General features: G+C 48.5%; 1 protein-coding gene across 5 annotated transcripts in view; it reads left to right on the plus strand.

The window, feature by feature from the left end:
• adgrl1a (adhesion G protein-coupled receptor L1a) overlaps window positions 1–17,349 on the plus strand; it is a 332,245-nt gene that overhangs the window by 126,703 nt on the left and 188,193 nt on the right. For all 5 annotated transcript variants that reach the window (XM_051920528.1, XM_051920529.1, XM_028823930.2 and 2 more), the window contains exon 2: window positions 584–748. In XM_051920528.1, the coding sequence (XP_051776488.1) occupies window positions 643–748 (106 nt within the window). In that variant the 5' untranslated portion in view covers window positions 584–642. The remainder of the gene's footprint in view (window positions 1–583; window positions 749–17,349) is intronic.

The raw sequence follows: 17,349 nt of genomic DNA on the forward strand, positions 1-17,349 counted from the left end.
ATCTGAAGGGTTAACAACAGCTGTACAGGGTGGCCTGTGGATCGAGGGCGAGAAGTGTGCAGTTCATACGCACCACCAGCAGAGGGCAGTGCTCCTCTAAGCGCCTTCCTTGGGTATTCAATGCCTGTTAACAAGAGGGGCCGACGTTTCAAACAAGGCTTCAAGAGGGTAAAACTCAGAGATAACTGGGGTGGCCCAGTGGGCCGGGGTCTTTACTATGACAAACGGAATGTAAACTGAGATAACGAACGGAGCTCAAATGGATGACACGCATTACAGAGATTGTCAACCACTCGTGTGCTGTAAGTGACGTCTCACTAAGTTAACTTTCATCATGTTGGTTTGGGCTCAAAGATCAGGATTCAAATTATTGCGACGGTACTCGTAATGTTCTCCGAGAAGCAGAGTTTTCAGTTTGGCCATTCCGTGGAGTCTTGGGGACACTTCATTTGATGACACTGAAGTCTGGTGACATTTTAGGTCAAACAAGCTGATTGAATTTTGCTGACTCACTTGAATGAAGTGAAAGTTGTTGTGATGGCCCCTTGTTGACTCTTTCTCCTGCTCTTCTTCTTCCTCCTAGGCTCCAGATATCCTGTTAACTATAGACAGAGGAGTCCGGTGGATCGACTCGACTTTGCCATGGTGAGGACGCCGAGACCCGACCGCACCCACAGGATGGCCCTGGCACTTTGGATACTGTGGAGTTTTGTGATTGCACTGAGCAACATCGCCCCCTCTGCCCAAGGTAAGGAGACGCATCTTCAGTGTCATTGCTCTAAGCCCTCTAGCAGGGTGACAATACCCGTCAGGGTGGTGGATGGGGTGCCCGTTGTCAGGGCAGTGACAAATTCATTGTCCGTTTGTGAGATGGACAGCTCGCCTCACGTAGAGCCTGGGAGATGATTTTTTTTTTTTGCAGTTAATGCCACAGACCTCTAAGTGGTCTATGATCTCGACCTTGATGGGCGACGCGAGTATTTGATACGTTCTACTGTTGTCAGGTCGTGTAGAGTCAGCTGTTTATATTGCAGTTAATACTCTAAACATAAATCTTTGTGAGTCCGTAATCTCGATGAGCCACGTCAAGCTCGATGTCACGGCGGTCTCATGTACTGTCTGGTGCCTCCCCTAAAGATGGCTGGCTGCGACTCTGCAGTGGTCTGTGATCTCGTTTCGTCCCTGATGGGTGATATGAGCACTCGATACTTTATACCGCAGGGATGTCGTGCAGAGCGAGGAGGTTTAGACGTAAATCGTCGTGACTCCTCGGTGGTCTCTGATCTCCCCTTGTTCCTCGACGAGTGATGCGAGTATTTGGTGCTTTACACCGTGGTCGTCTCACGGAGAGCAAGGCGTTCATTCTGCACTTAATACTCTAAATGTAAGACCATTGGGACTCCCCAGTTGTCTACGATCTCATTTTGTTCCCAATGAGCGATACGAGTGTTTGAAGCCACCGTCATGTCGTGTGGAGTGAGAGGATTTTAATGAAGTTCATACTCTGCTCTCCTCCTTGGCAGCCTCTGATCTCGTCTCATCCCTGATGAGTGGACGGAGTATTTGATATTTTAGACTGAGATCGTGTCGTGAGTACTCGTTGTGACTCCTCGCTAGTCTCTGACCTTGTCTTGTTCCTGATGAGCGATGCGAGTATTTGATACTTCGGCCCGTGCTCATCTCATCTAGGGAGACGTACTAATTCTGCACTTGATACTCCAGTATGCGACTCTTTAACCGTCTGTGATCTTAACTCATCCGTGATGAATGATACAAGCATTTTATATTAGTACGTCCATCGATGTCGATCACGTTGTGTATTTAGGAACCTCAGTTCACCGGACATGCTGACCCCCACATTCCTCTTTCTTTGTGCGTCTTCTCGCCTTTGCTCATTGAATATCCCAGCCCTCTTGTGGAAGTCAAACAACATTACGCCCGGCCACAAATGGACACCAGAGGCTTTGTTGTTTTATAAAGTACTAGCCGTGCCCCGCGGCTCTGCTCGCATATTACTGAAACAGGAGAACGAGGAGGGTCCTGCCCGGCTCCCCACTCCTGACGTCACGCTTCCCCCTCCCCTCGGCCCGCCGTCTCTGTCTCAGGTTAGTGCGAATGTATCACTCCTGCAAGTGGGCTACGATTCTTAGAGCGATGAGAGAAGTCGCAAAATCAACCGGAATGTTCTAGAAAAAAAACGATCTAAATCCGTGAAGTCGTTCTCTCGTTTGCTCGATTAAATGGAGGTAAGATGCGCCCCGAGGCTGGCACGTGAGTGAGGAGGACTCCGCCCGGCTCCCGCTTCCCCCTCCCCTCAGCCCACATCCTCTGTCATGGATTCGCACGAATAAATCGCTGTCACAACCCAACTCTGATTCTTAGCGCGGTGGGAGAAGTCGCAAATCAACCGGAATGTTCTAGAAAAAAAACGATCTAAATCCGTGAAGTAGTCCTCTCGTGAAAAGCGGACAGACAGACAGATGTTGGAGTTTATATACATAGAGAGATTTGGAGATACCGTGATCACGTCATGTAGCGTGAGGTGTTTATTCTATAGTTAATACTCTAGACGTAAATGGCGGTGACTCCTCGGTACTTTATGATCTCAACTCCTCCTCAATGAGTCATTTGAGTATTCGATACTTTATATCGTGATCATGTTGCGTAGAGTGAGGTGTTTTTAATGAGGGTACTGCTCAAGATGTAAATCGTGATGCCTACTTGGTAGTCTGTGATCTCGATAAGTGATGTTAAACACGTCATACGACGGTCGTCTCATGTGGAGTGAGGTACTTCTTCTCTATTTAGTACTCTAGACATAAATCACTGTGACTTCTCAGTAGTCTGGGATGGCATCTCCTCCTCAGTGAGTGATGTGAGTATTTGATACTTCATACCACAGTCGTCTCAGGTAGAGCGAGGTGCTCTTGATAGAGTTGATACTCTAGACGTACAATGTGCTGACTCATGAACGGTCCGTGATCTCGACTCGCCCCTAGTGAGTGATGTGAGTATCTGATGATTTACACCGTGGCCGTCTCGTGTAGAACGAGCTGCTTCTTCTGTATTTAGTACTCTAGACATAGATGATGGTGACTCCTCGGTACTCTGTGGTCTCATTTCATCCTCGATAAATGAGGTGAGTATTCGATACGTCTTCTAATCGTGGTGACTCCTCAGTAGTCTGGGATCTCGTCTCATCCCTGATGAGTGCTATGACTCTTTGGTACTTTATATTGTGGTCACGTTGTGTAGAGTGGATAATACTCAAGGCGTAAACTGTTTTGACTCCTCGGTAGTCTGTGATCTCCTCTCATCATCTGTGAGTGATGAATTCGATACGTCATATGACGGTCGGCTGGTGTAGAGTGAGGTGCTTATGATGTACCTAATACTCTAGAATGTTATGACTGATAAGTGGACTGCGGTGCTGTCACATCCCCAGTGAGTAATTTGAGTATTTGACACGTCATACCACAGTCGTCTCATGTAGAGTGAGGTACTCCTTCTGTAGTTAATACTCATTAGTGAGTCGTTGTGACTCTACAGTAGTCTGTGATGTCCTCTCATCCTCTGTGAGTGATGTGAGTATTCAATACTTCATACCACAGTCGTCTCAGGTAGAGCGAGGTGCTCTTGATAGAGTTGATACTCTAGATGTACAATGTGCTGACTCATGAACGGCCCGTGATCTCGTTTTGCCCCTAGTGAGTGATGTGAGTATCTGATGATTTACACCATGGCTGTCTCGTGTAGAGCGAGCTGCTTCTTCTGTATTTAGTACTCTAGACACAGATGATTGTGACTCCTCAGTACTCTGTGATCTCGTTTCATCCTCGATAAATGATGTGAGTATTCGATACGTCTTATAATCGTGGTGACTCCTCGGTAGTCTGGGATCTCCTCTCATCCCTGATAAGTGCTATGACTCTTTGGTACTTTATATCGTGGTCACGTTGTGTAGAGTGAGTGAGGTGTTTTTAATGAGGATAATACTCAAGGCGTAAACTGTTTTGACTCCTCGGTAGTCTGTGATCTCCAGTGAGTGATGTGAGTACTCGATACGTCTTATGATCGTGGTGACTCCTCGGTAGTCTGGGATCTCATCTTATCCCTGATGAGTGATGAATTCGAATTACTTCATATGACGGTCGGCTGGTGTAGATTGAGGTTCTTATGATGTACCTAATACTCTAGAATGTTATGACTGATAAGTGGACTGCGGCGCTGTCACATCCCCAGTGAGTAGTTTGAGTATTTGACACGTCATACCACAGTCGTCTCATGTAGAGTGAGGTACTCCTTCTGTAGTTAATACTCGTTAGTGAGTCGTTGTGACTCTGCAGTAGCCTGTGATGTCCTCTCATCCTCCATGAGTATTCAGTACTTCATACCACAGTCGTGTCATGTAGAGCGAGGTGCTCTTGATAGAGTTGATACTCTAGACGTACAATGTGCTAACTCATGAACGGCCCGTGATCTCGTCTCGCCCCTAGTGAGTGATGTGAGTATCTGATGATTTACACCGTGGCCGTCTCATGTAGAGCGAGCTGCTTCTTCTGTATTTATTACTCTAGACACAGATGATTGTGACTCTTTGGTACTCTGTGATGTCGTCTCATCCTCTGTGAGTGATGTGAGTATTCAATACTTCATACCACAGTCGTGTCATGTAGAACGAGGTGCTCTTGATAGAGTTGATACTCTAGACGTACAATGTGCTAACTCATGAACGGCCCGTGATCTCGTCTCGCCCCTAGTGAGTGATGTGAGTATTTCTTACACCGTGGCCGTCTCGTCTAGAGCGAGCTGCTTCTTCTGTATTTAGTACTCTACACACAGATGATGGTGACTCCTCAGTACTCTGTGGTCTCGTTTCATCCCTGGTGAGAGATTCGATACGTGATATGATGGTCATCTCCCGTAGAGTGAGGTGCTTTTAATGTTGCTAATACTTTAGATGTAAATCGTGGTGACTCATTACCAGTCTGTGATCTCGTCTCGTCCCCAGTGAGTATCTGATCATTTACACAGTGGTCACCTCCTGTCGAGCGAGGTACTTCATACTCTAGACGTGAATCGTTGTGACAGTGTCGTCCTCGAAGAGCGATGTGAGTCCCTGACACTCGATATCTTGGTCATCGGATGTGTGTGGACTGCGAGGGGTCTTTTGACAGTCTGTAATCTAAGTGCACATATTTGACTCTCCTCAATGGCCCGTGATCTCGACTTACCTACAGCAAGCGATGTCACGATTTGATACCGCGTGCCAAGGTCTTCGCTCATGAAGCACGATTGTCTGTAGCCTCTGCACATCCTGACGTGCATGCGTGAGGGTTGATCTTGTGTTCTTCGAGGGGCTGACGGTCTACATGAGAGCACCAGAAGTTCCTTTGCTAGAATCTTCCCATGAACCTCGCCAGCTCCACCTCAGCTGTTGAACCCTGGTCCAGACTTCAGCTCTGGGGCATCAAACTTATTCTTGAAGTCTGCTTGGGGCTGACATTTCCTCATGGGTGACCCCACTGCCTGTTGTGTCTTTGGGGTGTGTTGCCATCTGCTCATTTTCTTCTCCCCCTCACAGCTCGCTTGTCTCTCGGCCTGATGTACATGTCAGGCGGCTTAGTGTCCATCTGCTCGCCTGACCGCCGTTTGCCCCCTCGCTGGGACGGGTGCTTTGCAGTGAATTATTATACAAATTGTTCAGGGAAAAACACGGCATGGAGTCTCTGTGCCTGACTAGCCCTGCCGTGAGCTTCTAGAAAAGTCATCCCGGCACAACTTCTCAGACTGGGGTGGCGAGAACAATGGCCCCCGGGGGGATGGGGGGGGGGGGGGGTGGGTCAGGGGATTGCACTGAATCTCATCCTGTAGACCCTTGCTGGTGTTCAAGCAGGCCTCATGGGCCTGAGCGTCATGGCACTGTTGGGTGACAGCCTTCCCAGGTGGCACTGCTGAGGTGGGTTCATTAGACTCACCTGTGCCCGTGCTTTACAGTAATTATCTTCATGTCCCGGTTCAACCATTCTGGTGGGCATCAAACCTCCTTGTAAAGTCAAAGATGAGACGGGCATGAAGGTTTTTGATTTGTTTCGCCGCCATCTTCCAGAATGTCCCCCTCTCTTTGAGATTATTGGCCTGTTTGTGACGCAGTCTGAGTTTATGACGTTCTGAGGGCACTATAAAGTAGAATCTTCTTGAATTTCCCAATTCTGCCCAGAGCTAGAGAAGTCCTGCCAGTGGGTTTGCGGATGGATCGCCTTCTGCCCAGATTCTGCCCACCAGACCTCACCCACTCTGCAGGCAGCGCACTAAACCCCTAGAAATCACCTTGGAAGCTGTAAGGTGGCATCCTGCTGTGACAGCGGCACACGTCAGGGGGCGCTAGAAGCCCGTCTTAGAACACAGGGCTCAGAGCATTCGGGGAGGCCTCGGGGGTCACTCTGATGTTCGATACGCCTTCTGCTTCGCTGAGTTCGGGGGCCGCCGCTTGACGGGATGCTGGTGAGCTCTGAACTCGCGCCTGAAGCTGAGCGCCAAGCCATAAATACAAAAGAGCCTTTGGTGGCAAAGGGGGACGAAAATGAAAAGAGCACCTGCGCCTTGGCTGGCAAAAACTTGAAACTGAAAGGCTAATGCTGTCGGCGTGAAGCGCTTTGGCTTTGGCGTTTGCTTTTTAAGCCATTTTAGGCTTTTTTTATTTCTTTTCCTTTATTGTTTGCTGATTGAAGTTTTATTTCAGTGATTGCACAGCTTGACAAAATTTGGAGGCTAAAAGGTAACAAAATGTCAGGAAGGTCAATAGGTGGCCGGGTCGGTGGGCATGTGGCGGCACGGTGCCAGTATTTGTTTATTGGACTACGTGGGGGTCCTCGGTTTGACTCATAGGGGGACTTCTGAGCCCAGCAGGCCGGTTTCAGGCTGGCGAAGCCACCAGTGGTGCCATCCTAATTGTTATTATTTAAATGGAGGGCTGACCTGACCCCTCACAGACCACCCGAGTTAGTGAAGCCTCATCCGCTGGCCTTGTGCGTTGTTGTTGGCCTTCAGATGAGCTGGAAGTGCAGGCTCTGGGAATTTGTGTCGGAATCTGGGATTTTCCTGAAAGAGTTTGTCATCTGGAAGGAATTTAAAGCATTTGGAGCACAAAGCCTGCTGAGCTGGGAGGCGGCCAAAGGGCAACTGGACTGTCTTGGATTTTGGATTTGGACTGGCGCCCCCTACAGGGCTGTGCCTGCCTCACCCCTGATGTCGCCGCGATGAGCTGGCAGTTGGCTGAAGAGGGTTAAAAAAATAGATGGACGGATAGACGGATGTTGCTGGGTGTAGTTGTACAGCTCACCGTGTCCTCCTGCTGTAAGGCGCTATATAATCTGGGGCTGAAGATGAACCTCGAGAGCGCGGGACACCGCCAGCAGAGCAGATGGCAGCTCTCCGTTGCAGCAGCACCTGACTGCCAGACGCTCCGTATGTTTGTGATGCCTACGGTGATGGGGGATGAGGGGGGGGCCTCAGGTTCATCTATTTCAGCTCAACGGGGTCTCAACGCCCACACGGGACATTTGGAAAGGTCACCCACTCGCTGGCCAATGAAATTCTCACTCCCCCTCTCCCCTCGCTGGCGCTCCTTGCCCTGAACTTCCTTTCTCTCGTTTTTCCTCTCACTCTTCCTCTCTCTCTTTTTCCTATTTCTCTCTCATTCCCTCTCTTTCCTCTGTCACTATCTCTCTCTCTCCCTCTCTTTCTCTTTCTCTCACATATTCTTTGTTTTTCTCTCCCTCTTTCTTCCTCAGTCACTTTTCCCTCATTTCTCTCAATCTCTCACTCTTTTTTCTCTCCCTTTTTCTTTCTTTCTTTCTTTCTTTCTTTCTTTCTTTCTTTCTTTCTTTCTTTCTTTCTTTCTTTCTTTCTTTCTTTCTTTCTTTCCTCTCACTCTTCCTCTTTTCCCTCCCTCTTTTACTCTAACTCTTTTTATCCCCCCTCACTCCTTTCTGTCTTTCTTTCTCTTTTGCTCTCACTCTCTTATTTTCTTCCTCTCTCGCCGTCTCTCTCAAGCACTCAGTTGCCGCCCCCACACCGTCAGCTCCATTTTCTCACTTTCTTTTCCTCGTGAATCCCACTGTTTTTTTTGTTTTTCCGAGTCCGGACAGACAGACAGAGTATTTCATTCAAGTGGCCAAAAAAATGAAATTAGGCAAATAAGGTTGGGGCGGGGGGTTGAAGCAGAAATCAATTATACCCTTTGTCAGCCCCCCCAAAGGTGCCACGGTGTGGGGAGGGTATCAGCGTCTCACGCCGTCCCACCTCGCGTATGTCTGAGCGACCCTCCGTGTGCGGGGGGGCACCTGAGCGGCCCACTAGCGGACGTCTCTGTGTACTTTGTGTCCTCTGCGGAGCACATGGAGGAATCAAATCAATAAATAAGTGACAACGTCATTTAAATACGTAATGCCAATGTGAGCCGTAATGATCCCTGGTGCCACGAGACCCGTTTGTCTTTGCTCTTTTGATTTCTTTCTTTCTTTCGGTCACATGACACGCCCACCTAAAACACGCCCACCAATGACAGCTGTCACTTTGAGGGGGCGGGCTCTCTCCAGTACTGTGTTCTGATTGGTGAATCATCACCAGAGGGCGCCAGAAGGTGCGTGTGATCCACGGGGGTCCCAAGACAAGTGGACACGAGTGCAAGAACAGCGTCGGGGTCTATGCCTGACCAGATCAGCAGGGGGCACCACAGCGTTTTCCCCTTCAGGGACCCCTGACTCTCCTCTGCCATTTCATCTGTGAGTGGCTGAGGTCTGAACGTTTGGTGTGACGGTATCGTCACATATCAGGTTGGTGACATGAAGAGTTGTGCGCCGGTGTCGAGTGTTGACCCCTCTGGCTGCCCCTTTATTTTGTGGTTTTCTTGTTTCTTTTGCTGATTTCTCACACAGACGAGGTCCTTCAGCAGTCATTGATCTTGTCAGTTTAGCAGTAGAGGAGCAGAGGTGGCACCTTTGTCACCTTGTGCTCCCTCTAGTGGCTTCTGTTGGCCCTTTGACCAACTTGTGGACCCTCTGGTCGCTGAAAGCAAATTCAGTTACAGCGCCACCTGCTGGCTTGGAGTCCTCCACCCTAATTTTACTCCCAGCAGGCCACCTTGCTGCCAGCCCTTCGCCCTGTGCCATTCTCCCCCACCTGGGCAGCAGCCCACATAGTCACGTGCCGGCACGTAGGCAGCAGTCGCTGCATCTTCCTCCATATTACGTCCCTCACTTCGGAGATGTGTTTTCCGCCGCTCACCTCTGCTCCTCTTCTGCTTCTCTAAAGTGCCGCATGCAAATCCATTTTTTCAATCTGGAATGAAGATCACTTAATGATAAAGCAGACAAGCTGCGTCGCGTAAAAGCATTAACCAAAATGAAATAAATAAATCGGCCCGCTAAATAGCACTGAAGGGGGCTTTTCTTTTTAGTTTTGAAGCTCAATAAAGTTCCATATCATAAAAAGTACACTTGTGCAAGTGTCATTGAAATGAAGCACTTTAATTCATAACACGCAATAAGGACCCCAGGAGTGGACGGCCCTGCTTGTCACCCGAGGACGATGACGAATGGTGTCGAGTGAGGGTCGCTGGAGTTGCATTTTACCAAGCGGTGCCATTTAACTCTTTGCCTGCCTATTCGAAAATCAGAATCAAAATTGAGTTGAGAAATGGAAACCTCGCTTACTGGTTGTCATTATGTTGGGGGGGGGCATGCAAACGCGGACCCCCACCCCACCCCAACCCGTTGAAGCACTGGCTGTAGGTTTGGTGCCCATGTTTGTGGGGGTCACTCTGGAAACACAAACTTGAAGGCAGCACCTCTGTGAATGCGTGTGGGCGCATGCAGGGTTGATGCCCGGTGGTGCCAGCTTACACCCTGGCAAAAAGCAAAGGCAGAAATTGGACACGCTCCCGTGTTATCGTGCATTGATGGAAATTCACTCCCACTGTCATAATCCACACGCGAGGTGAAGGACACTTGAAGTGTGAAAGCAGAAGGGCAGCGGGGGTCACAATGACAAAGAAAAGAAAAGATTTGTTGCTGTCCTGCTTGGCCTTTCTGTGCCAGTCTGCCCCCTCACCGGACCCACTAAAAGGCCCATGCAGCCTGATGCCAGAGAGGGGTGGAGATACAGGATGTGGGCGGGGCCGAGGGACAGGGAAAGGGTGGGGTCTGGACATGGACAAGGGCGAGAAGCAAATAGGCAGGCTGCAGCATAGACTCCGCCCCCTTCCATTGGCCACATATTGGTTACCATAGAAGTGGGCTGACTGGGGATGATTGGGCTCAGCCTTGTCATGTGCCCTTTGAACGAGTTAATTGGCTTAGAAAGAAAGAAAGAAAGAAAGAAAGAAAGAAAGAAAGAAAGAAAGAAAGAAAGAAAGACGTTTGGAGAGTTCTGGCCTATCACGTCTGTTGTTTGCAGATTCCAGATTTGCGCTTCTGTTTTGTGGTTTCAGTTTGGGATTTTTGTACTGGGACTCATTTGCCTTGAGTTGCATTTTAGGCAAATCCTAATTACCTGTTCGCATGTTCAGATTTTTTGATTTGTTTCCAATTCAATTCCTTTTTTTTTTTTTCAAATTAAAACTCTTTGCAGACTCGTTTCTCAAGCCATAGGTTTTATTGTTTTCCTTTCCCTTTTTGATCTATGAAGTGTTAAGCTATGTCTTGGGCAGGTGTAGGTTGATGCCTGCCAGTAGAGTTTGGGGTCTGGCTGCCTTGGATGAGGCCAGGCTGGCTGTTTTGTGGGTCTTTTTGAGGCCATTTTGCTCTTTTATATGCTGCTCTTCGTGGTGCTTTAGTAAGGATTTTGTCCATTTATGTTTTTGCTCTTAGTACGTATTTGACATTTTTGTGTTGCACTTAGGGGGCGGGGTCTCCTGATATTGCACCTCTGGCTCCGCCCCTAGCCCTAAATAAGCTGGCAGTAACCTCAGGTGCTCTGGCGCTTCATGAGACCCCGAAAAAGAAATTCTCAGAAGCAGCACAGGGCCCCCAATTCAAGAAGCAGGCCTTTTAGGCCTCTGCAGTTCTGCCCTGAAGGTATCCAAGATGGAAGACCCCTGTATCCATCATTGATTCGACAAAACAATCGAGTAAAAGGGAACCTTGGGTAGCTGTTGGTTTTGTGAGACATTGTTGGTCTTTGGTTGTTTTTGGAATTAAGAAAGAAGGAGAAAGAAAATGAAGCTGCTAAAATGATGCCCTTATTGAAAGACGCTATATAAAAGAAAGGAAGGCGGCATTGAGTGACTCTGCACCTTCCCGTGTCCACATGTTAGTCCCCAGAGCAGCAGGACGACTTGTTTGCTGCCATTTTGTTTGTCATTTTAATCATTTTCACTGGCTAATTGATAACATTATGATGGATAGAAAGAGAAAGAAAGAAAGAGGAAGAAAGACAGACACTCCTCCCTCCCTCCCTCAGTTTCATTGTGACTCTCCCTCTTCTTCCGCCTCCATCTTACCCGGGTAGCCGTCTGTCTTCTGTCCATCTTTGACATCTAAAGTGGCTTAGCAGGACCAGCAGGGGGCGCTCAAGTTTGGTGTCCCCCATTAAGCCCCCCAGGTCTTCAGTGACGTGTGACCCTCCAGCACCGCTGCCCCAAGGGTGAGCAGATGGACTATCGGTGGTCCCGTCTCAGAGTCAGTGCAGGTGTTTTTATGTGTTCTGGACCTGAGACCCCTGAGGCCGTGAAGAGGAGTGACATTCAGCACCTTGGGCCACTAGGATGTGACACTGACAATGCAATAAGTGCCCCCCCCCCCCAATAGGATAAACCTGCCACATTCACAGCAGTGTGACAAATTCTGCAATCGATGCATCATAAAAATCAAATTAAGCTTTGATGAAGTCTGAGGGAAAGGGAAGACGAATGTTCTGCGCCCAATTTAAAAGCTGGCACCACGGGCACTGAGTATTTAGGAGCAAATGGATAACAGACACGAAGAGAATATGAAGAAGTCCGAGTGTGAGGTGGCTGCTAATCTGATGCCAACTGTAAAGAGGAGTAAAGGGACATCTGGCGCCTGCAGCTGAACTACGACACAGCACTTTATAGCGCCTTTGAGAGCCTGTCACTGAGGAAAAGCCTTGGCACGGTGACAGTTACAGGTCACAGGGAAGGAAAGTGACATTCAGTGTCTGTCATGAAGTACATTCTGATTTCAGGAGCGCCCTTGAGTGGATCTTCACTTTGCGGTGCCTTTGGTGCTGAGCAGTAGCCCGAGGTTCACGTCACTTGGATTTCGTTTATTCTCCTGTCTGCTTCAGTGTGACATGAGAGGAAGAGCAGCAGTGCCCACCAGGGCCACAGTCTGCCCCACCTTAAGGCCTCGTGCCCGACTAAAGCCCAGGACTGAGGTGGCCTGGCATGGAGAAGGCGACTGCACATCGTGAGTTCAGAGGAAAGTCGAGAAAGCCAAAGGGTCTCGGCTTCAGGACCCCCCAAGCACAAAAAGATTTTAGGCCGCAGCTACCAATCAAAAAAAGAAACGAGCAACCAGAGCCCATCAAGAGTGGGGAGGACACCACCAAAAGAGGGCAGGAGGGGACGTCGTCCTCACTTCCACCCTTTTCTGTAGCCCCCCACCCCTGCCCAATCCCCCCGACCCCCGGCTCATGAGTCCCTAATTCAATTGTTTCATTTTTATGCCTCATTAATTCACAAGTGCGCTGCTCACCGAGCTAATTCAGGCTTCATTTGCTATTCAAATCTTCTCAGCCCGATCAAACCTGGCCTTCCAGTCAGCCCACCCAGACCCTCAGGTCGTCACGTGGGATGGGGGAGGGGCACCGGTTTACACTTTTCGCCAAGGGGGCTTTCGTTTTAGTCTAAAAACTTGGCCTTAGAGCTCCAGTGAGGCCTAGAAACCAAAAAAAAAAAAGAGCCTTAACCCGCAGTCAGGGTGCAGGCTTGTGGCCTACACAGGCCGTATAGGATGTGGGGAAAAAATGAGACACGGCAGCATAAAGCGTTGGGGTCTCCCTGAGGTCCCCCGTTTTATTAGCAGCAATACTAAAAAAAAAAAAAAATGAATTGTGGAACTCGGCAGAGAGTTTGGGGGTCTTTGAAGTGTGAATGGCAACTTCCGGCTGTTGGGACAGGACTTTTGGGCTCTTCTTCTGAGGGCTGCCTCTCCGTTCTCAAGCTGGAAGAGGAAGAGGGGCCAGCCAATGGGCTTCAGCAGACCCCGTGCCTGTTGTAGTCTCCTGAATGAAGCCCCCAGCACACCGACATCATGAGTGACACCAGGTAAAAGCTAAAGAAAAGAAAAACACACAACTCAAAAGGGGAGAGGAATCACCGAAAACCCCTGGCACACTCAGACCATATATTGTAATAACAAAAAAGTAAAAAAGTTTATAAAACAGGAAAAGTATTATAAAAACTATAAAAAAAAACATTTAACAGGAATCAAGAATCCAAATCCCAAATTAATATCCAAACTTCAGGAGGCAGCCGGACAGCAATGCTGAGGGGGGGCCCTTAAATAGAGCTGGAGGCGGAGCCAGTGCTCAGGAGAGCCCGCCCCCTCAGGTTCAGCATACAGGCCACATGGAACATAAGACGTATGCGGCGTACTGGACACGAGCGAGCGAGCGAGCGAGATAATAGTAGTAAGAAAATGACACACAATGATTAGGAGGCACAATAGTCACAAATCAGCCGACAAATCACAAAATAATATTGAAAGTCAGCAAAAGGAGTCAAAAGAAAGAAAAGACATCTGGACTGGGGGTCATTCCGTAACACCTGCATATTTAAGTCCCTGCATTGAGAAGAACGTCTGAAGGGTCGGCCATCGAGAGACGTCAAGCGCCTGCGTGTCACATGACCAGTAACGGACGTCACGATCAAAAACCAAATGGGGAAAAACACAGGCTGGCGTCGCTTCTCGTGCTTGCGGACCGTTCTTATGTCAGACAGAAGCCTTTCATCGGCGGACAGCAGACCAGCAGCTGACTGGGCCTAGTGAATGAGGCGGGGAGGGTCCTGGCGTCAAAGTGGGGGGCCTAAGGAGAGGACGGAGTGGAGACAAGGTTAGGCGAAGCGAAGCTTGGCACACGTCGGTGACGTTCAGTGAGGGTGCTGGCACACTTTTCATTTTGTTGTGAAGCTGAATCCAGTGCACGAGGGTCCGTATTAGCCGGCCGGCCTGTTTTTGAGGGGCGCGTGATGATGTCACTCGTAACAACGCTGGCCATCATATCGGGTGACCTTAGGCTCTCTTTCAGACTATGTAGACCTGAACAGAGGATCCCAAATCGCATCTCTAGCCCTCGTGTGTTTATTCTGCCCGCCTGGTCACTGAGTGCCATTGTAGCTCAATATGTCCCTGTGTCCCCGGGGGCCATTAGACAGAGTGGCAGGACAGGGAGGAGACGCTGCTACCCGTGTATTCATGCATTACAGATAATGTGCCCAGAATATAACGGGAGTCCGTGCAGTACACCAGAGCTGGCAAGATGACTCAACGTGACATTGGGCTGCCGGGGGTCCGGTCTCATGTGGTCCGGCATGGCCCTTGGATGGAGTGGCACAAATAGACAGCATGGCATTCTGCATGAATGGAGCAGCTGAGAGACACTTTTGGCCTCGTTGGGCCTCAATGCCATCCATTTCTAGAGGTCCTTGATGCGCCTCTTGCACCGGTGGCCGTGTGTCCCCAGTTAGTGGCTGCTGGCTTTATCATGTCATTTCTCCTTGGCCACCTGTGTTCCTTCAGGCCAGCCACACAGATCTTTCCAAAGATCTCACCTGTGCTAGTAACTACGACAATTGGTCCATCAAGTATTATTATTTTTTTACTCAAGTACATACTGTGTTTTTATCCTAATCCCAGTATGCCGCCCTCCTGACAGCTGGTAACTGAAGTTTGGCCGTGGAATTGAATAGCAAACATGATGACGTCACTGTCATGATGAGAACAATAACGGGCACAAAGTGAAATCTGCAGGGGGCCAAAATAACAAATCACAACGCAGGATGATGGGCATGGAACACGTGTGGCAGTGCCCAACACTTCATGGGGCCGCAAGCCTTTGGTGGCCATCTTGGATTTCTGGAGATCCCCGGTTATTTAAAGCAATAGGAGAAAGAAAAAGAGCCGACAATCAGATGGAGAAGAAAACGAAGGGAAGTACATCTTACTATGGGTGTGGAGCAGCCAGACTGGGGTTCAAGCAGTCGCTGGCAGGGAGCAGCGCAGTCCAGGACTTAGTAGTGAACACACCTGAATAAAAGAACACGTGTCTGTCTGTCTGTCCGTCCAGTCGCTATGTCTCTGTTATCCAACAGATGGCACCTCACAAACATTAGCACTGCTTTTTATGAATCCCATACCAAATGATGTATAATCTGATGTGCCATCTGTTGGAATGACAAATGCAATGCATTACAAGATGACATTCCAACAGATGATGCACTGCTAGCACTGATGCTGAGACCTACGTCGATTATTTAGATTTCACCCCATCTTAGGTGGGCAGCACAGCCAGTAAGAGTAAACATCCATCCACCTCTGTAACCTGCACACTTGGGGTGCAAGGCAGGAACACCATCTGGACAGGGTGCCAGTTGTGAAGCAGCAGCGCTACTTGTGCCACTGTGCCAGCCCCAACAATAAAGAATGCTTTTAGGGTCCAGTCCTGACACTCACTGTTTGCACCATTCCTTAAATGAGACCCCCTCCACATCAGACCTCCCTCTGACCCCCCCCCAATGTTGTGTTTGTCGACTCCGCTCACCGGGGTCAAGTGACTGGAGAGGCTCGCCCATCTCGCGGGACACCAGTGGTCTGTGATCAGAGTCGTGTTCTTCCGTCACCACATAATGGCCTCTTTGTGCAGCTGTCAGCCTGCGGGCCGCCATGTGACATCGGCCTCAGATCACTCAAAGCGAAGGGAAAGACATTTTGTGTGTGGTACCCTCTGGGGGGCTTAACTCTGAACACGGTTAACATAAATAAAATAAAAATAAAACAAACGCCATTGTGTGAAAATGTCAGGACGGGCAGCAGGGGCCGGCCAAATTCACCGTTGGTCCCAGTTGTGCCGCTCCGTCTACATGAATGGGAGGGTCCCGTCATCCCAAACATGTGTCTCGGGGGGGGCTGTGCTGGGGTCTGGACTGGAGCCTTCGGACTTGTCAAATGTGTTCAAAAGTCTTAGGAGTTTAGCTAAAAAGGAAGGCCGTGAGCCCCCAAAATGGCCCCCAATTATTGCTTAATTGGTTGACTGGTTGGTAAGCAAAACTTAACAAATGGGTGAAGAAATGAAAAGACGCAACATACGAATACCGGAATGAAGAAGAGGCCAAGCGGTACAAAATGCAAAAAGCCTTCTGCGCCGTGAGCAGGTGACACAAACGTGACAAAAGGGTGTGACGCCTGCAAAAGACCTCCAAATAGGCCTCACCGCAGGCGGCTTGACCCCAAACTCCACAGGCAGGCCCAACAAAGGGAATCGGTGCTAAACACTGGAAAGGGAAACTCTCTCGCTGAGCCCCCTGACTAGGAGTTTTGGTTTTGTGTATGTCCTTGTTTTATGTGCTTGTCCTTGTTTTCTGGATTCTTGATCTCCCAGTATAAAGTATCTATCTATCTATCTATCTATCTATCTATCTATCTATCTATCTATCTATCTATCTATCTATCTATCTATCTATCTATCTATCTAGATAGATAGATAGATAGATAGCGTAGTTGGCAGGATTACATAGATAGATAGATAAGTGAAAGGCACTATATAATATCTATCTATTATATAGTGCCTTTCACTTATCTATCTATCTATCTATCTATCTATCTAGATAGATAGATAGATAGATAGCGTAGTTGGCAGGATTACATAGATAGATAGATAAGTGAAAGGCACTATATAATATCTATCTATTATATAGTGCCTTTCACTTATCTATCTATCTATCTATCTATCTATCTATCTATCTATCTATCTATCTATCTATCTATCTATCTATCTATCTATCTATCTATCTATCTAGTTGGTTCAACATTCCCTTTTCTCCTAATTGCATTTCCTTTTAAAACTTCACCTTCCCTCCATGTGTACTGCAATGTGTTTCACTTTGCAAAATAATTTGCAGCACTAAAGATGTTTCACTTCCAGCAATGTGTGTGCCGTTCACAACAAGCAGAAAGACGTTTAGCTCCTTCATTCATTCATTCATTCATTCATTCATTCATTCATTCATTCTTTCCACACAACGTAAATGCAATCCCTGTACTCGTTTGCTGCCACATGAAGATCTTTTATTCACCTGTCTGAAGTGTATTGTGGTTGCTCTGGTAG

The sequence above is a fragment of the Erpetoichthys calabaricus genome, chromosome 17 (genome assembly GCF_900747795.2).
Source record: "Erpetoichthys calabaricus chromosome 17, fErpCal1.3, whole genome shotgun sequence".
NCBI lineage: Eukaryota > Metazoa > Chordata > Cladistia > Polypteriformes > Polypteridae > Erpetoichthys > Erpetoichthys calabaricus.